At 42.9% G+C, this 19,948-nt stretch overlaps 1 protein-coding gene across 1 annotated transcript; it reads right to left on the reverse strand.

The window, feature by feature from the left end:
- Window positions 1-192: 192 nt before the first annotated feature.
- Window positions 193-19,694, reverse strand: hsd17b12a (hydroxysteroid (17-beta) dehydrogenase 12a). The gene is made up of 11 exons (XM_084018151.1): window positions 19,394-19,694; window positions 8,173-8,219; window positions 7,233-7,308; window positions 5,703-5,810; window positions 4,791-4,855; window positions 4,462-4,506; window positions 3,965-3,999; window positions 3,006-3,087; window positions 2,757-2,822; window positions 1,520-1,669; window positions 193-1,386 (listed from the first exon to the last, which is right to left on the reverse strand). The coding sequence occupies exons 1-11, from the start codon at window positions 19,569-19,571 to the stop codon at window positions 1,246-1,248; spliced, it is 993 nt and encodes a 330-aa protein (XP_083874277.1). The 5' UTR covers window positions 19,572-19,694; the 3' UTR covers window positions 193-1,245.
- Window positions 19,695-19,948: the final 254 nt, after the last annotated feature.

Consider the following 19,948-nt stretch of genomic DNA (forward strand, 5'->3'; position numbering starts at 1 on the left):
TGAGAAAAAAATGCTGGTTTTACCTACATGGTTAGTTTTATACCATTATAACTAAGAGTACTTTTTACACCACTGCCTGAATCCCATAGGTTTGTGATGCTGAGCCAAAATGATACACAACACAATCCTAAAAATCTCAAAAGCTACCATTTTGTCAGCTATTAAGATGAAAAAGAACACAATTACACAACACTGTGTTATATGCCAGAACATTTATTAAATAGTAGAAAACAAAAGTTGCCAGCAATATAAACAAACAATGTATTTTACATGTACAAATTTTAATTTCCAAGCATATTAAAAAAAAGACTCATTACAAAAAGCAAAGCATTCACAAAACCGTTTCATTAAGGCACATGTCAGACCAAGTCATTTTGTAAAATGAGTAATCCTCCTGAGTAATCCTCCTGTTTTGGAAGCAAATTGTTTGTAGTATTTGAATCGGGCTGCGGATAATGTAAAACCTTCATATTTTTGTTTTGACAACTAGAGGAGTTGAGAATAAAGTCCATCCCTGTGAAATCCTTTCAAAAAACACACTGAAGGAACTATTGTAAATGTGCAGCAGTTAAGAGGTTTCCCCTATGTTAAGGTTTACATTTTGATTAAAAAGAGGCAAAAAAAACAATGGAGCTGTGTAATTTACATGGTCATCTTTAACCAGTCAACACCCACTATTTGAATCCAACCTTTCCTGCTTAATGCAGGTAGAAAGGCACTTGTGAGGAATGCCACAGTTAATGAGAACTCTGAAAAACTTTGGTTTAGAACAAGTGACACATTGGTGCAACGACGACAACCCACCACAATGTATAATTTTTAGTATACCGTAAACACGCAATATTATAGGGGGGGGAGGGGGGGTGAAGAAAGCCCCAATGCATGGTGATAGCAGTTCATCCATGTTCCACTGCTTATAACAGCAGGATTAACAAATCACTATTTTTTTTCACCATCAGTGACAAAATGTATTATGTCCTTTGTCATGAGCAGCATTTTACTTTTATTTCAGCCCCCCTTCTTTGGCCATTTGGCTCCAGGCAAATCACATCAGAGCAGAGTTTTCCATTTCAAACAAATCATCGTACACATGCTTCGATGTGCACGTTTACTGAAGGCACACATGTGAAATCTCAGTCAATCCTGGAGTATCAACCACACAGATATAAACACAATCTCTGCTTTCCTTAAACGATGCACTAGGTCAGAACAGACTGGCTGCCTGCAGAGTCGTCAGCCATCTTCCTAATCATTCTTCAAACTTTCTCCGTTCCTCTGCTCCCGCAGCTTCCTCCTGTTCAGGTATCCGGTACGCTGCAGACGGTTCATTCTGGCTCCAAAGAAGATGACGAGGTTGTTTGGCACCAGCTTGGTGGTCAGCCAACCCTGCAAGGAAAGAAACGCAATGCAAACGAGATGCATTGGTTAACAATACATTTGAAAACACACACACACTCACCAAAACTGAAGTTTACATAATGGATACATGGAAAGGTATTTTGAGGTTTCCATTTCTTACCATGACAGCATGTGGGAAATAGCCATTGGTCTGGCCCTGCAGACCCACAGTGCTGAGCTCTGCTGCCACATAGCGCTCCGGGGTGGGCTTGTCAAAGGTGGGTTTCCTGATACGAGTCATTTTAGTGACCACGAAGAAGGGCAGCACGCTCTGCAGGGAAACAGGGAACAGGAAAACATGACATGAGATCATACAAATCATTGTGTAATTTACTAATTTGAGATCTGGGAGAGGATTCACCATGTAAAAGTGTTCAATATGTGATTTGCATGAATGCTAACCTGGAAATGAACAGATTTTCAAAACAAGCCCTTAAAAGAATGTATAAATAAATAAAACTTTCTGACCCAGCCATGAATTAAACAATTTTTGAATATAACATCTTCCTCAGGTTAGCACTGAGTCTCTCTGAGTTTCTTGATTTCAATGACAAACTCCCGCAGCTGAACTCCAGATTTTCCAGCACAGACAGATTTGAATAACGTGTCTCTGACCCAATGGCTGTGTAAGATGCACTTAATATACATAAAATATTTGCTGTAAACTGTGTGATGGCTGGAATTATCAGGTGAAAATTCACTCAAGGTTTGCTGGGGTGAAACTGCTGTACACACTTCAACCACAAGGTGGCCCACGGCTGAATACTACAGAGCAGGGGTCTCAAACTCAAATTGGCTTGAATGTAAAAAATGTAATGTTTTTTACATCTGTCGGGCCAGATGGAGAGGGGGTGATGGGCCAGATGTGGCCCGTGGGCCGCCAGTTTGAGACCCCTGCTATAGAGGATGCTAAAAACGGAACAAACTAGCCTTATGTGGAACAACATATTTTCAAACATGTCTCTGTTGTAAAAGAAAATACATTATGCATGAATTTGCATTAATTTCACTGCCGTTCAGGAAGGGTTGGCTGGGAGCAACAAGTTGGCCTTTTTAGCTTCTTTTGAGTCAAATTTGTGAGGGAATTCAATTAGGGATCATATGATGGACAAATCTTATATCCTTTGTCAGAGTCTATAGTAAAGGTCTCTATAAACCAGTGGTTTGGTTAGCACTATGTCTCTAGTTAGTAGGAAACAATGTTGTTAAGGAGTTCACTCCTCCTGGCATCTATTTGGCTCATAAAAAAGCTAGACAAACAAACAAAAGATAAAATAAATAAAAACTCTATTTAAGAAAAAAAATCTATGCAGGGTGGGGGAGAGGGATTAGTCCCATCAGGCAAGCCCTCAACTCACCTGAATGATGATGCCCTGACGTCTGTACTCCTCCTGAAGGCCACGAGAGAAGAAATCCATAAAGGCCTGCACAGAGAAGAACGAAAGAGTTTTTACACATCAGTCTGTAAAATGTTGGTCTGGTGTTATCACAACCTCCAAATAGGACAATAAAAAGAAGGGCTGGCTAGGCTTGATGAAACAAGCAAGATACTGGCCAATATGATGACATTTTTATAAGTGACAGACAAACTCAGATGTAGCACACACCTTTGTAGAAGAATAGAGTGTAAGCAGAGGGAGGGGGTACATGCCGCTGGCAGAGGAGATGTTCAAGATAACACCTTTGGACCTGAGAAAAAACACAAAAGGTAGATTTAGGACAAGTACATTGCTTTGGTTGTGATGCTATTCGAGTCGGTCACATTTCACAGTTTTGAATGAATAAATGAAAATCAAGGAGTCAAAACTGTTACGTTTTGATGATGGGGCTTTTGGTCAAATGTGAGGCTTCATTGTTCACTAGGAATTTGGCAAATCAACTCAGCCTGCTGAAAATCTTCAATATCAATCCGCTTCCATAACAACACAACCTGCACCACGGGGCTTTCCTCACGATGTGAAGCACTGATCCTAGAGAAGTGCAATAAACGGATTTCCCGTCCTATTATTTTCTTCAAATCCACAAACTTTTTCCCATGCCAGTGGGAATCCTGTGTCTATACACATTCAGCACACTCACAGATACATACAAAGTGATGTTCCCCACACACACACACGAAAACAGTATGGTAGTGGCCGTTTGTGTTGCCATGGCAGCCTGTTGCTGCAGTGATGTAGTAGAGCGACGCTCCAGCCTCACACGGCACCAAATGTGCCTGCGCTGCTATTGGCCAGCAGGAGTCACATGGGAACAGAGCAGCCAATCGGGTGGGAAGAGCACTTTGTGTGAATTGAAAGCTTGTCAGCATTGCGAACAAAGGAGGAGAGGAAAAGAGATGCAGTGATGGAAAATGCTTGGTGAGGATTTCTTCTCCCCCTTCCCAATATAAATAATCACCTTTAAAAGTGCAATAGCCCAAATATCGCTCTTGGAAAACAACAGGGTTTTGTTCAGTTTTGAGCTCCTTTTGCAGCTTCTGTGCCACAATAACCCCCCCCCCAATTTACGACACTGATATTTGACTGCAGTCATGTCGCAAAACATGGAAGCCTATCATTTAACTCACCTCTCAGCCATTCTGGGCAGCACCAGACGGGTCATCTAAAGAGAACAACAACAACAACAACACAAGCTCAGTTAACATCAGCTGTCATACAAAACGATGGTACAACTTATGCAGGAGACTAAGGGGACTAGGAATGAGTTTTATTTAATACAAGTAAGGAGGGAGAAAGAGAGAGAGAGAGGGAGAAAGAGAGAGAGAGAGAGAGAGAGAGAGAGAGACACAGGGAGTTGCGTGGGTGGAGAGTACAGACAGCGTTGGTGTAGTCCACCGTTGCTTTGGGAACAACTGAGACACTGCAGGTACCGTGGTAGAAATGGCAGAAGGGGAGGAGGAAAAAGAAGGAGGAGAAGAGCAAAATGGGGAAAAGTGAGGAGGAAAAGTGATGTATCAAACTTTAAACACTTAGGGTGCGATATAAATATGTAGTTTGTACAACACTTGGCTGCAGGTATTTAGAATACGTCCTAAGTGTGCAGAGGCATTCGAGACAAACTTACTTGGCACACTGAGGTCATGTTGACGTTGATCATGTTTGTGATGAACTGAAAAACAAAAGGACCAGTCACATAAACACTTGTATGTAAGACTGTGTATTATACAGTAGAGATCAGATCACAAAAGAGGATATAAAAAAAGGATGCAGATGATTAGATGCAATAAAGACTAGCAATTAAAACTATGGGACATGAGATAAAGAAAATTCATTTGAATTAATTTGCTTTTTCCACAGGCTTAGGAGTCAGCTCAGTTATTTTGAGACTGCACTCTTAATTAGCAGCATCAGAGAATTCCCATCTGCAACTAAAAGATGAAACAAGAAACTCACGTTGTCCAGATTGGGGATTTGGAGGTAGTACTCGGGGTAGTGGTAGGACACGCCAACATTGTTTACTATTAAGGACAAAATGGGAAAAAAAATATTAGTTTTCACAAAATAGCCTGGTGTTGCAGAAATCAAACTTAAATATCCACCACTAGGTGGCAGCAAAAGCAAACAAGATAGAGAGGCATTTTACTCCACACTAGACACAGCCACACCTTACAAACAATAGAGCACAACTGGCGTCTTAAAATGAGGGACAAAGAGTTCCTTCCGTGTTCAACTAACAAGTACAATGTGCAAAACATCTAAAATGGCACCAACAGCTGACATATTAATGCAACTTTAAACATATACTATCAGTCGTGACATCGGTGTCAAAATATTGTTTTCTGATAAGTCAGACTTTTAGCATGCACGCCTAAAAGATTCCTATTCTCATACACAGAGTATTCATCCCTCTAGCAACATGTCTTTTACAATGACATGATAATTCAACCACACCTCAGACCCCAGTCAACCATATGCTCATTGCAGTGTTTCTGTAAAGCTGACAAAGAAGTATCTAAGTATCTAAATTAAGAGAGGAATGGATAAAAGTACTGTTCAGATATAGGTGCTGTATGATTTGACTTGGCTGATGCATGCAGCGAATGCCAGAAAGGAGGTTTGCCAACCACGAAACAAAGGCTAAACTGTGCAAGGTTTTGCACGCCCCACCACCCTTCAACCCCATGATTTATGGCTAATTTGCTTCTGACTCTGCAATAATATAGGTTCTTAGCCTAAATGCACAGAAGACAAAACTTTTTCAAATATGTCACCATGCAGATAGGGCCTGAATGTCACCACTGGACAGACAAGAAGCATGAGTGAACACAATGTCCTAAAAAAAATACAAAATAAATCAGCTCTTACCAAGAACACCAATCTCTAGACCAGTCAGCCCCTCCTCGATCTTTTGGTAGATGTCCGTCTTGCCAAAATCAACTGCAATGGTCCTGGTCTGTACTTTATACCGATCCTCTGGGAAATGAGAAACAAGTGTCCAATTAACTGTAAGGTTACAATGGCATCTATGCACGACAACGAATGGAAGTATTTATACTGTGGGAATGAACGTTACATTGTGCAGTTGTAATAACGGAACACAAGCTCAGGAGGATGCATGTTGAAGATTATTCATTTAATGTTTACACCACACACTCCTATCAGCCAGCAACAGATCCATTCAAATGAATGGAGCACGGAACCACCATCAGACTTGAACTGAAGAGGGCACTGCATACCAACAAACCGGCTGCTTCACCCCCCCTCTACCCCACTTCCTCATGACGTGCCTGCTGCAATTAGAATTTATTGTCCAAAGACTCAAATTCCTGGGATGTGCCTCAACAAAGACCAGCAGTGTGTCGGTGTTTATTCAGAGTCGAGACGAGATTAAAAAAAGGGGGGACCTGAGGTCCACGAGCTAGAAAATAAAAAAGGCAGAACAAATGGTGTAAAGGATTGGGAGCCTCTTCTATCCTCTTTAGATTATTTGTTAGTCATCACAACCACTTTCAGTACATGTCAAAGAAAATTTGTGCAGCTTCAGTGGCAAAAAAAGCAGAAATATGTCTGAGATGGCCAAATTGGAGGAGTAATTTGGGGTTGCCAGGTAGGTGAGATCAAAAGTTGAATATTTCTCTTCTCTCTTATGCAAACATCTCATTTATGAAAATTAAATTATAGTTGGGGGGGAAAAAGTGGGTTGCCCAGTTACATGCCAAGGAGGGCGGTTTTGTCAGACTGAAATCGTGAGGGAGGCGTGCCAGTGTTTGGCATGCCGCATCCCGCTCGTGACTACCCATGAGCCTCCTCTGTGGACTTGAAGCACGACAGGGGAAATTGCGCTGTGGGAGACGTCAGAGACAGATGGAATGAGAGCGAGTCAGGGAGAGGGCACTATTTGAACGTGGGGGGGCATAATGGAGGAGGAAAAGAACTTTCCCTATTCTATGGATGCTCGTTTTATTGTCCGTGTAGACATGAATGAGTAAAGTTTGGTCTAAAAAGCAACAGGTTGTTTCTTTAAATCAAGCTAGATCTTTTAACTGTTTTTGTTGCTTCTCACTGTGGGTGTAGACCCAAGCCAAAACTAGTAGACCCATAGTTGAACACTTTGTGAATGAAAGCTCTAAAAATAAACTGGCAAATTGTATTTTGTCCTCAGAACAGCTGCAGTGATTATTTTCTCTCCTTTTCTTCTCTTTATGACCATATTTTAAATCTTTCCCCAAAGGTATTGGGGTCCTTTTATCGGGGAGTCGAAAATGGTGGCGGTTGCACGTCACCACCTGCCCATACACACATCCTCATCAGCCCACTCGCTGTGCTCTCAGCCCCGAAGAGGTTTCCGTGATGTTATGGAGACACACACAAACACACACACTAATACACACTTACCAAGTGACCTGGCTACGTCCTCCAGCTTGTCCTGCGAGCGACTGATCAACATCATAGCAAATCCTCGACGAGCCAGCTAAAAAAAGAAACAAAAATGCAGCAGTTTGACCTTCATTTTAGGACAATGTCACATACAGTCATGCAAATCCAAATTGCAGCAAGAGTGCATATAATATACCAACTCTAAAGTGTTTCTAAGGTTTGTGTTTCTCTGCTTCAACTCTGGATCAGATGCTTGGGAAAGCAATGTCAACAGATCCAAAATAGCTGGCTGTAGATTTGTCATTTCTCTCTATCTGCATATGTAAACTCACTCATTGTGTTCACTTTGTTCAAAGGATACTTCCGGAAGAGAGACGACGAGGGCTTAAAAGCTGAGCAGACTTCAGACTTAAAATCATCTCAACTTGTGTCCCATTCTGACCAGTCCCTTTGGATGCACAGACTCAATCATGGACTTTCTTCTGCCATGTTGATCTTGGGGTATGTGTTGCTGTGCACAACTCTAATTGTGCATTTCAAATTATTTGAAATGGTGCAGTGTAGGACAAAGAATTCAAGTGCTGCCCTTCTGCATTAATACTAAACATGCATGACATAATACATGGGGTTAAACGGTGGCCTACCGTCGCGTGACAAGTGGCTAGCCCCTCTGTAGCACCAACAGCACGAGTCAAAGGCCCTACATGACTAGATTATACAGCCAGCACACCCACACTAGTATGGGCCGAACACGTGGCCCTTATTCAACGTGTGCTTGTTACCTCTGTATGAGCTCTTGTTGACGAGCCTGTATTGAAGTGTGTGTGCATACATGTGTGAGGACTCTCTTCCACATTATTAGGCCTGTAAGAGCTCTCCCCTACCGTGTGTGTGTGTGTGCATGAGTCACAGTTTTGCCATGGAAGAAATGAAATAAATAAGGGTCCAGGAGCCTCACCTCCTCCGCATAGGATTTCCCAATTCCATCCGTGGCTCCCGTCACAACTGGAGAGAGACAGAAGAGAAGAAAGTTTCGTTTAGGTTCATAACACTGTGCACGTCATGTAGCAAAGCAGGGGTCGAGTCAACTTCTGTTCAACTAATGAGTACATTTTTTTTCCAAGTCCCTAAAAAAGGTAAGAATGAATGATCCGATGTGATCGAAGCCATGGTTTCACTTTGTATCTAGGTGCCCGTCAAATTGCACATTACATCAGGCTGACTGACGCATTACTCCGACACATGCATCATTCATCCCCACCACTTGCGTCATCTTTGCATCTTGTGACAGTTGCACATAAAAAACGCACAGCGACACTCCCCTTTGTTCACACGCTTGCAACACACCTTCACATCAGGTTTGACCACTTCCAGCTGTCGCCATGATAATAGCTCGGAGCCCAGACATCGACTTCAATTAAGGCTTTAACATGGAGCAAATCCATCGGCGGCCACACCCTGTCTTTGCCATTTAGGAAAGCCTCTCTCTCTCTCTCCAAGCTCTACAATGACAATTATGTTTTCTTTTGGATGAGATGATGAAACCATCTATTCCTCACACAAAAGAGTGTGCATGTTGGATCAGATATGCATACAATACAACACAAGATAATATAGATGGGAGTGAAATCACCGAGATTAAGCTACAAAGACAATAGTGGGGATGGAGATTGTAGAACGGTGGCGATAAGATGGTATAGATTAAAAGCAGAACAAAGATTGAAGACGGTATAGGATTCACAAAGCCCTCGACTCCCACCGATACCTCACTGGAAAGAGCTCCTGCAATGCGAAACAACATGATTTTCAATTATCCTGCTTATCTGACTGGCAAGGTTGAAATCAAGTGAATCTGCAGTTTAGACAAAAGGTGAAGGGAGGAGAATGGTGGGAAGGCAGACAAGACCAGAACAGTTTGGCAAAAAAAAAAATCAGATGGATGAAGGAAGCACAACAAAAAGATGTTAAAGTGGCCGAATCTTTGGGTGACAAAGACCGAGAGAGGGAGCTGATGTTCTTCTTGTGTTCAGAGTTCTCCTCACCTTGTCAAGCAAGCAGGGCTATTTTTAAACATTCACTGCTCATAAACCTCCCTCTTGACTGACATAGGATGGATGGAAGGGGGGGGGGGGGGGCTAACAGAATACAAAAAATAAAATAAATGAATTAAATGTGGTGGTGGGTACTCACAAATACACTCGCATATAGTTGTGGATCATGAATATATCATTAGCAAGGCTCGATGAAAGATTAATAGAGGTAGAGGACATTCTCTGGCAAAGAGCTGGAGAGCAGGAAAAAAAAGAGAGAGACTAGATGAGAGAGGGGATGCAGAGAGGAGGGAGTGATGACGAACATGGAGCAGCAGAAAGGAAGAGGGTGAAGTGGGGTAGGGAGGGTAGGGAGGGTGAGTGAGGAGGGATCCTAGGGGCGACTAAAAATAGAACTGGAGCAAAGCAAGAACAAATGAGCGAAGGAGAAAGGAGAAAGGGATAGAATAGACATGGCAGTGGAGGAGGGGGGGAGAAGAACAAGAGAGTGAATGAGAGAAGAGGAGTGAGAGTAGCATAAAGTCAAAAGTGAAAAGAGAGCAGAATCCCTGGTTATTTTTAAACCTCCCCCGTGTTAAGAATGAAACGCTCCATGGCAGAAAAGCCTCAATGGGCACGGGCTGTACCAAATCAGGCTCTCACTGCAGATGCAGGTTGGGGGGAAACGGAGGCAGGGAGAGGCTCCATTCGCTACAAAGTAAAATGGCTGAGGGGGTGTACTACAACCACCTCGACATTAAAATCTGATTTTTTGTAATATAAATCTACAAGTGAATGAGGCTAATTTGTTTGAAGAGTTAAAAGGATTCATACTCGACACAAATGCATAACAAACGTGCTAAAATAACATTGGAAATATTACATATCATGGCTGATATAATCCTCCAAAATGTCATCTTGCTAGAAACTGTAAAAATCAGTCTCACATGAAACTATTACTGTGAAAAATCAAGTTAGATGGTAAGACTGACTGACTCTCACTGCTATGTGTCGGAATTGGTTTGAGGCTATGCATGCCACGCATTTTAAAAGAAGACAAAAAGCAGGGTCGACGTACTCTTCTCACTCGTCAGTCTCTCAAACACTTGATGGTCTCATCACTAAACTATGAGTAAAATCTTTCCCATTAGACAAGTCTGCTGCTTTTCAACACGTAAACCTCCACTCTGCTGGTTTATGTCATTTGAATTAGTGGAGATGAATGAGGTCTGTGATTGAGCCTTTAAAAATGCATTTAACAATATTTTAGCAAAACATTATTAAAGGACATTCCAAAGTACATTTAAAATCAAAGTCATAAAAGTCAAAGTCGTAATATAATTAGCACAAGAATAAGGTGACTTTGAAATATTTCCAGCTATGCTCTCTCAAACTAGTCAGTGCAGATGTCTAGGCTTCTTGTTTTAACGGAAGTGACAATTAAAAGGGTGGAAGTTACGAGATAAGCAGCATTTTGACTGCCTCTCAATGGCTTTCAACATGGCGACTTCTGAGCAGGCAGCATGCATGAACATGCACTCAAAGCACACATGGCAGCCCGGCTATTTCAACAAAGCAAGGAGAAGAACGGACTTAAACACACACATGGGAGGGAGACTAAATTCTCTGCTTAGGTAGACATAACCCCACTATATCTTTACATAACAAATTGTTGTTTTCTGCTATATTAATACTCTGAATGTCATATATCATTCCTTTAAAAATATATATTTTAGATTTTAGATATTAGGAATTACTTAAAAGTGGCAGTCCGGAACATTTTCATCTATTTAATCATCATTTAAGTAACTATCAAAGAGCGAGTTAAAACAATGGTGATTGATCATACGACCAACTAATAAAAGTGCTTGTACTTGAGAGAAATATTATCTCCATGTCTGTGGCGACATTCCTGTGCTAAAATTCAAAATTAGTGACTGTTTTTACATCAGTCAGCAGCGGCTGGTCTGCCCAGGTGGAGCTACTCAAGGAAGCGTATGGGGCTCCCTAGTGTAAAGTGTTTGACCGCCACAGCCGGGTACATTTCATTACTGCTGACTCACAATGGAGGATCAACAGCCAGAGAAAGAAGTCCGTAAAACTTCCAGTCCAAAGAAAAGAAACAAAACTAATGGAAGCCAAGAAGGGCAAGTAATCAAGGCGCAAAGCGACCACGGACGAGGGAAAACGATGGACCTCCTTTCAGTGTGGAGCATTTGAAGGCATCACACTGATGACACAGTCGACACTGTTGGGTGAGGAGATGAGGTCCCGAGGCTCGCCTGCAGTTCCATCTACCGCCAAAGAGGCCTCTAGAAGCAACGTATCTCAAATCTTATGGACTTTAAGCAGCTTAGAAATCAAAACTGAGAAAGAGTGTAAAACTGAAGTGTGTAAAAAGGGATTTTGTTGGATGGTTGGAAAAGTGGGAGTAAAAGATATAGTGGAGACTTTTCTCTAACGTGGACAGAAAACCGACAAATCCATTTTTAAATTGCCATTTACGCAATTTTAAAAAAAGGACCCTATTCTTTGAATGTGCCCCCTCCCCACACACCCCTTATCCTCATGCTGAACTTATATAATGAGTGGGAGGAGTGTAGTCATTCATAATAGTACCATTTTCTCAATAAACGTCGTCTAGGGAGTGAGTGAGAGTGAATTTTGTGTGTGTGCGCGCGTGTGTGTATACACAGGGATGAGGACACAGAGATCCTCTCAAGTCTAAAGACATTTTTGCTTTTCAGCTGCTATCGGCCATCATTAGAGCAACAAATACACAAACAAAGCAAATCTTCTGGAAGGAGCCTATAAATAATTATAGATCTATAGGAGGGGAAAAAAAGACAATCAGCCACATCTAAAATACACCCAAGTGAAATTTATATTACATCTGTGACGCACACGCATATGTAATGTAACAAAAATGGTCTACACAAGCAAGCACATGACTGACAGCAGCCCTTCCGACACTCAGAGAAGATGTGTGCAAAACAAAAGGGTGAATAACTGTTGATGGCGGAACCACGTATGAGAGCGATCCGTACAGTGAACAAAGATTTGGGAGGGTGTGAATTCATGAAAGTATTCATGTTTGTGTTGGCAGAGAGGATGTGTGCACTTCTGCCTCTCATTCACTGCCAGCAACAACGCTCCGAACCCAGTATCCCCCCAGTCCAACCCCTTTGAGAGAACTGGTCCATCATGCCGACTCTGAATTGCCCTGACGGGGGCGCATTTGTGCTGCAGCTCTGCCATGCTTAGTGCTGCAGATCACGTCCAGAGGTATTGACATCCCCCAGCCTTTTCTGTCTCCCTCCCTCCTCAGCAGTGGAGCAGCCCCTGCCGCTGCCTGCTCACTATTCCGATGGTCTAAAAAAAGCAGCAGGAGGAGTAAAAATAGCAGCGCGCCTACACTGCCTCGTCTGGGAGCTGCCTGCCTGCCTGCTTGCCGCAGCACCTGAATACCAACAAGATCCCCCATCACCATCACCACGACAACCAGGCTGCTGCTGCATCCTCAGCCCTCCACCTAAAGCCCAGATGCCAGCATGAGCACTGCAGGCTGGATGAAAAAAAAAAAAAAAAAGCACATAAGATCTGATCTGATGAGCAGTGGAAAAGAACAGCTATGGGCGACCACAAAGCCCACAGGCACACGTGAAGAATCTTCTGATTTAGATTAACATGGACTGCATGAAGAGGCACATGTATGTGGAGGAGCAGCTCTTATTGAAAAGACAATAGAACACCTCATGTCTTTACGAATATGGAGAGTCAGGTTTTTATTAATTCACAGATTATTCCCTCTCAAAATGAAAATAAGCTCATTTAGTGTTTAGTTGTAGAGATAGCTTGCATGGTCTTGACTGAGTTACCCACAGGGTGAGGTTTTTTTCCCCCAAACATTCAACTTCCTATGCATAGAGAGAGCGAGACGGAGCTAAAATGAGTGCAACCCCTCCCCCCCCCACCCCCCACCAAATCCCCAATTAAGATTCTCAGTGAGGAGAGACTGCGGTCCTTGTATGCCCCGCTCTCGTTACGTACCGTTATGTAATCTGTCGCACCCCAAACTCGCCTATCAACGAGCAGCCCCTCCTACTTCAGAGGGAGAAAAAGAGATGGAGGGAGGGATGCAGCAGAAGATCCAAAGACAGCAACCCCCCCCCCCCTCCCCTCCCTCTCACCCAAACACACACTCCATTCTCCATCTGCCCACCTTCTACATTCAAACACACGCTGCTTTAAATAGCAAGGGAGAAAAGTCACATGGGTGATATAAAAGTCGACAAAAATAAAGCTCGATCGGGCCAGGGGAGAGGGAGAAATGAGGCAGGGGAGGGTGAGGGACAAAAAAAAAAACAAAGGAAAAAAAGGAGAATATGTACTTCAGAGCTACCCAAGATAGAAGCAGCATCTATATTTGGTACGTCTCAAAAAAAAATAGTTGTGTGCCCCTCCCTCCTACAGCCTCGTTTGAAAAGCAATAGTTTCCTTAACCACACTTTCTTGGACTGAGATGAGGTGTTAAGCATGAAACAAAGCATGGCTATTTGATGACGTACCGTTAAGAACAGACTGTACCGTGTGGTTTTCACTTCAGACGAATCCGACAGCAGGTGATTTCACTTTATTAGTGCGTCCTGTGTTGATGAGTAAGATCACCTGCTGGAGTCTTTGGTGGTAGGTATGAAAACTGCAGACATTCTACGCTCAGCGGTGAATGACAGACGAGAGGCCTATCCCTGCATTTCTGACATAACTCAAGTTGGTGGATATAATTGGTGCCTCGTAACACTTTAAATGTAACTTGCATGTAAAAGACTAGTTTATCAGGTGGATAATGCTGTGCAACATGTTTTAGTAACAAATATACACAGCACCCATGAATGCAGAAGCCTACCCCAAACAGATGCCATTTCATCAATCAAGCGTTACTGCTCATCATCTTATAGCCAAATATATAAGAAACACTTGAAACTATAACAGCACGACAGAGTTTAGCCTAAATAACTTGAAATGAAAACCCAGATGCCTTTATGGGTCGTAGAAGTACATATGTCTGACACACTGCGCGTGGACTTCAAATGAACCCTGCTCCGTTGATTGATGTGGTCTTTGCAGAGGTTGGGCAAGCTGAACATTACTTCATACATTCTTCTCAGGTTTGTCCCACAAGACTGACGCAAACACCAAGAATATTTCAACAGATACAACTGAACCAACTGTCTTTCTGTCACGTGTGACTGCAGCCAACGTAGGAAGGTTTCACTTGACAGAAGGCAACAATAAACCACTAATTCCAAATACCTCAGTGGTGCAGTATTGTGTGTTCAACAAGACTGAGCAGCTACTTCATCATTGCACTTGATGCCCTTGTTATCTAGGAGTGTGTGTACGATGTGGTTGGGCAGAAAGCTAAATTTGGATTAAGTTCATCGGAAAAATCAAAGTAGCAGTACTTGGTTTAAAAAGATCAAATGTGTAAGTATTTTGTGAGGTGCTGGTGCTGCAAATAGAAATATTTTACTGTCGTGTCTAAGGAACTCATGCAAATACCAGTTTACTCCACATCACCTTCATTTACTGAAGACATGCAGTTCTGTGAGGGCTTCACATTTTCTTTTTGGACTACTTTAGTTCATGACAAAAAGCTAACAAAAAGCTGGAAAGCTAAATCCATTAATCAAAGCATATCAAAGCAAAAATACCAAACACTCCCGTAGTTTTCTATTTTTATTTGTCTTATAGGATAATAAATCAGATTATAGGCTGTTTTTTGGGGGAACAAGCACTTTCAAAATGTCACTTTGGACTCTAGGTAATTGTACAGGCTTTTTTTTTTTTTTTTTACCATTTTCTCACATATAGACTGAAAGGTCAACTGAGACAATTTGCAGATTTATCAATGATGGATATAATATAGCCGGTAAACATTTAACTAATCACCCGTTTACTTACAACTAATCACTGATTGCTCAACACATAAATAGTTTATGTAGTCTCATCCAGGGTCAAAACTCAGCATGCTAACTTCAGGAGATATGACAAACTGAAGAGATACACTATTACCACTTTGTTAGTGGGAAAACACAGAGAGATGGATGGAGAATGTGAGAGAACGGACACTGGAGAAGAGAACAACATGCTCAGATGAAGATGGTACTGTAGCCTGAAAGTGAGCGGAAGATATAGAGAAGCACATACACACTGGCTGGATGAGGAGATGGGTGAGATAGAGCGAGTATGGGAGGAGGGATTGAAAGAGCTTGAAATGAGGGAGATGAAGAGGATTTTTTTTTTTTTTTTTACCCAGCATCCCTGGCTCAGGCACGTGTCACAGAGCGTGTTCATCACATGAACAGCAGTGTTCTCCCTCTCTCTCTCCACCCACACACACACACTCTCTCTCTCTCTCTCCCATGCAAAGCACTAGGGGGAAGCACATTCACAAGGATGAGAACGCAGAGACCCTGCCTCAGTTGAAACACACACAAACACATACATTTCATTCATATGTCCACATTTCCCTTACCGTGAATGAAGCCTAATGCCTATTCATAAAAAAATGGAAATATATATTCTAATAATGCAGCGCTGCCCTGTGACACCGATTCACCTGCTGTCCTTGTTGATAAACTTGCATGCCTCAAATGTTTATTCTTGAGGTCAAATCAAATTCAACTAAACGCTTGCGTTAAGTGCTGACCCAAGTCTTTGTCACTCTTGTGCTGTGCTGATGAATGGCTGCATCCTTCTTATATAATAGTACCATTTTCTCAATAAACTGATGTCAAAGGGGAGGAGGGAGGAGGCTCTTCTACGGTGCATGTTGCATCACTATCCTCCCCTCCCCACCCTCGCAGAGCAAAAAGCTCCCTTTGGTCTAATTTACTTCTCTATAATGGAGCTTTACACGCACATGCAACAGAACACACTGGCTCCCTTATATAATAAGAGATGCTGGGGGCTAAGAGTGGAGCGAGCGGGTAGGAGAAACTGGGTATTCAAATAAAATGCTGCTCCACTGGAAATAATAAGCATAAATAGTGAACACGCCGTCATAAAACAATGCAGTGAAATGCGAGACTTTAAAAATGTTAACTCCTGTTAAGACTGCAGGAATCTCTCCCTCTTTTGATGCAACTATTGGTCCGTTTCCAAATCCGCTAGAAGTAACAGGAAAATAGTGTGCCATATTCTAGAGATTGCTATTCCTTCACCGTTTCTTTTTTTGAAAACTGAGCCACAGGCATGGATTGGGCTGGTTGGCGGTGGGGAGGGCGAGTATGAATGTGTGGATGCACAGTGCAGTAGAGAGGCTGGGGAAGCCGGTTTCTCCCATGCTGCAGTGCTCCTGGTCTGCCGCTAGGAGTCTCCGCCACTAAGGGGAAGAAGAGTAGAGGAACTCCAGAGAAATCCCTGTATGAGAGCTGCAGAGCTTCAGCACAGATAGAAGTGTAGTGACACCATGAAAAAAGTCTAAAAAAAAAAGGGGGAAACTAATGCGTACAAATGTACTTTATCTGGCCAAAAAGGGGGCAGTTTGATTCATCTGACCTCGAGACCATTACAAGGTAAACGTTTCTTTAACACTCACACACTTAAACCTGTCTGACCAGGAAATACCAGTTGTCTCCAGTGTTGCGAAAACAGCCATGTGGATTGCAAAAAGCACATGTTTCAAGGATTACACAAGTAATCACACGTGTCAGTCAAATAACTCTGTGGGTGAAAATAACTGTAATTTAAAAAATATATACAAATATATATTTAATGATTACTTGACTATCCAACATCCAAGATTCAAAGCCTGGGGCTAATTGTGTAATCCAACTACAACAGTTATTCAAAGGTATACATTCAAAATGAAAGAATGTACAGCTTAATACTTCCTCAGTTCACCTCTCAAGCGATAGCTCACATGAAGAAGCAGGCTTCAAAATGACCAAATGTCGTGATCTTTCAAGCTTCAAATGTTTTCCTACAAGACACTTCATATTCGGGACTTTGTACTGCCATGGCTAGATACGAGAGTTGAAGGTTTGGGCAAAATCTTAAAATGAGGTAGGCCACTACAATGGCCCAGCGAGAAAGAATGGATACAGGGGAGAGAAAAGTTTAAAATCCTACAAACTCATGAAGTGTCTGTAGAGCAGCTACAACAAGACTTCACAGATTACAATCCTCGTTTCTTACGTGGCATTCAAATAAGAAACTATAATGAGCCTAGTCAATAGTTAGAGGTCATTAACTTGTTGCAACAAGACATCGGCCTTTCAGTGAAAGGTGGAGACAGGGAGTCACACCACTTTACGTATTTATGTGCTTAAAAGAAATCACTGCCTGAGCTGGTCAGACCTGCATATCCGGTACAACCAGCTGGGCACACTGTATACACGGCCCACATCTACCTCCACCTGTTCACGTCCTACAAACTGTCGGCATGTCAGGAACTGGTTTCGGGGAGTGGCATGCAAGTTCACATTAATAGAAAAACAAAAAGGTATGAAAGAAAAAAAAGTGTGGAAAAGTTAGGTTAATCTGTTCATGAACTCTTAAAGAGTTACATTATTTTTTAAAAAGATGGTTTAGACTTATTCCCTGCACTCTCAAATCAGAGTTCTACAAAATCACAGGGATTACATTTGACTCATTATCGTTGATGCAATAGAAAACCTCAAAGAAAGCTTCATCACTGCACCAAAAAATAGGTTCATCTGGAGCACAAGCCCGAGGAATCTTTTATAGTTTCTAAGAGTGCTGGAAGGAAACCTCTAGTGCGAAGTTAGAGGATCTGACAAGATACTGGGGAGCGAAGGGAGGGGGTGGGGGATGATCACAATTTCTATATGACCAATGGATGACGAGGCGATGAACAAGCGCATGACTCATCGGTGTGCACCGGTATTCCTCCGCATATTCCAGCAGAAATCACAAACAAATCTGCATTAGTCATTCCTAAAGGCACCCTACCTTTGCGTCAAGCGTTTCATTGCATGGCGCACAGGGCATCAATTAAAAACTCCAGTCATTAAAGAAAAAAACGACGATTTGGAGGCAAAGTTCGATACAGTGCAGATAAATATCGGGCTTTTGACCAAAAAAAGAGACACCAACAAACATTCAAATCGTCTGGGTCGCCTGATTTAAGGGTGTTAGAGGGAGATTATCGACCTATTCCGATGCAAAGGGGAGAGCTCGGCCAACTGCGCAGCAAGAGGCTCCAGACGCAGCAGTCTTCTCCAAATAGGAGACTGGAGAAGTGGGTCAAGCCATGGCAGAGCGATTCCTACGAGACTAGTCTCTACCAAACCAAAATACAGCTAGATTTGACTGCGAACTCGCTCCCAGTTGTCCAAACACGTTGAAAAAAAAGTGCATTATTGAGTGAAATCCAATTATAGACGTTTAAAATCACACAACGTGCAGGGGAAACGGAATGGGACGCGGTAGTGTGACAAAAAAAAAAAAAAAAACGACGACAGCCTCTAAAGCATGACAAAACACCGCCTGAATATAAAATGTACAAAGTGAGCAAAAGCAGTAATAAGGCGTCAAAATATTTCACAAACAAACCCGATATGAAATATTTTTGGAAGTCAGGAGCTAATGATCAAAATGTGGGTCACGTTTTAACCGGGCATATGGGTCCGTCCTACATCATGCGGATGGGCTAATGTGGTTCAGTAGTGCGCTGGCAGAGAGCTCACCCACATAAAACAGCTTTCTGAAAAGTGCGCATAGCCTGCGCAATTTGGCTCCTGGCTCGCCAACGTGGGGCATCCCCCCCCCACCCCCCACCGCTCCAAATGTGGGTGAAAACGCTGACTGGAGCCCCTGGCAGCAGACGGGGCTGTGTTTGACGCGAGAGAGGGGGGGGAAAAACCCCAATTGAGTTAATAAGGACCATTATCTTGCCAGTCAATCAGCTGCTTACCTGCGCTTGTTACGCAACACCAAACCTCCCCATTTGAATTAAGCCCCACACAAAAAAAAAAGCACCAGAACGCAGCTCCAAAGTGAAATTTGAGCTCAATAACCTCATTCATATGTTTGCACGTCGAGTCCACCTGCCTACTTCTGAGCTGCCCTCTTCGTGACCGTGATGTTAGGTGGCGTGAAAGCTGATGTGACCCAACTCACCTGCCCATTTGCCCAGCTTCGGAGAGAGCAGCTGTCCGTTCCCCAAGACCCAGATCCTAAAGCCCGAGAGCAGCCTGTAGAGCAGCCACAGTGCCAGGGAGGCCACAGTGAACGCGCCGACCCAGAAGAGAGGCGTCTCGGCCCTTCGGAGCATCTCCTCAACGTTCATCCAGTTCATGGCAGCGGCTCTCGGTGACTCGGCGCGTGTGAGAAAGTGTGTGTGTGGAGACCTCAATTTTAGGCAATGTGCTCTAATTTCCAAGCCACAACGTGAGAGAGTCCCTTTATAAAGAGGTTGTAGCATCACACACACTCCCCCAACTCCCCCAACACTTGTCTAGCCTGATTTAAAGTGCACCGCCCACCTCCTACTGCGCCCCGCCTCCCTCTGCTCCTCATTGGCCGCGGTGGCTGTCTCTCGTCGGATCCGCCCCGCCGGTTGGAAACATTTGCATGTCAATCAACTCCAAGAGCTTCCCCCATTCATTCGATTTTCTCTATGAAACAGGATGGGTCAAAAGGAGACCGGGATGGGGAGCGATTGGACAAACATTA

This window comes from Eutrigla gurnardus (assembly GCF_963514095.1).
Source record: "Eutrigla gurnardus genome assembly, chromosome: 9".
NCBI lineage: Eukaryota > Metazoa > Chordata > Actinopteri > Perciformes > Triglidae > Eutrigla > Eutrigla gurnardus.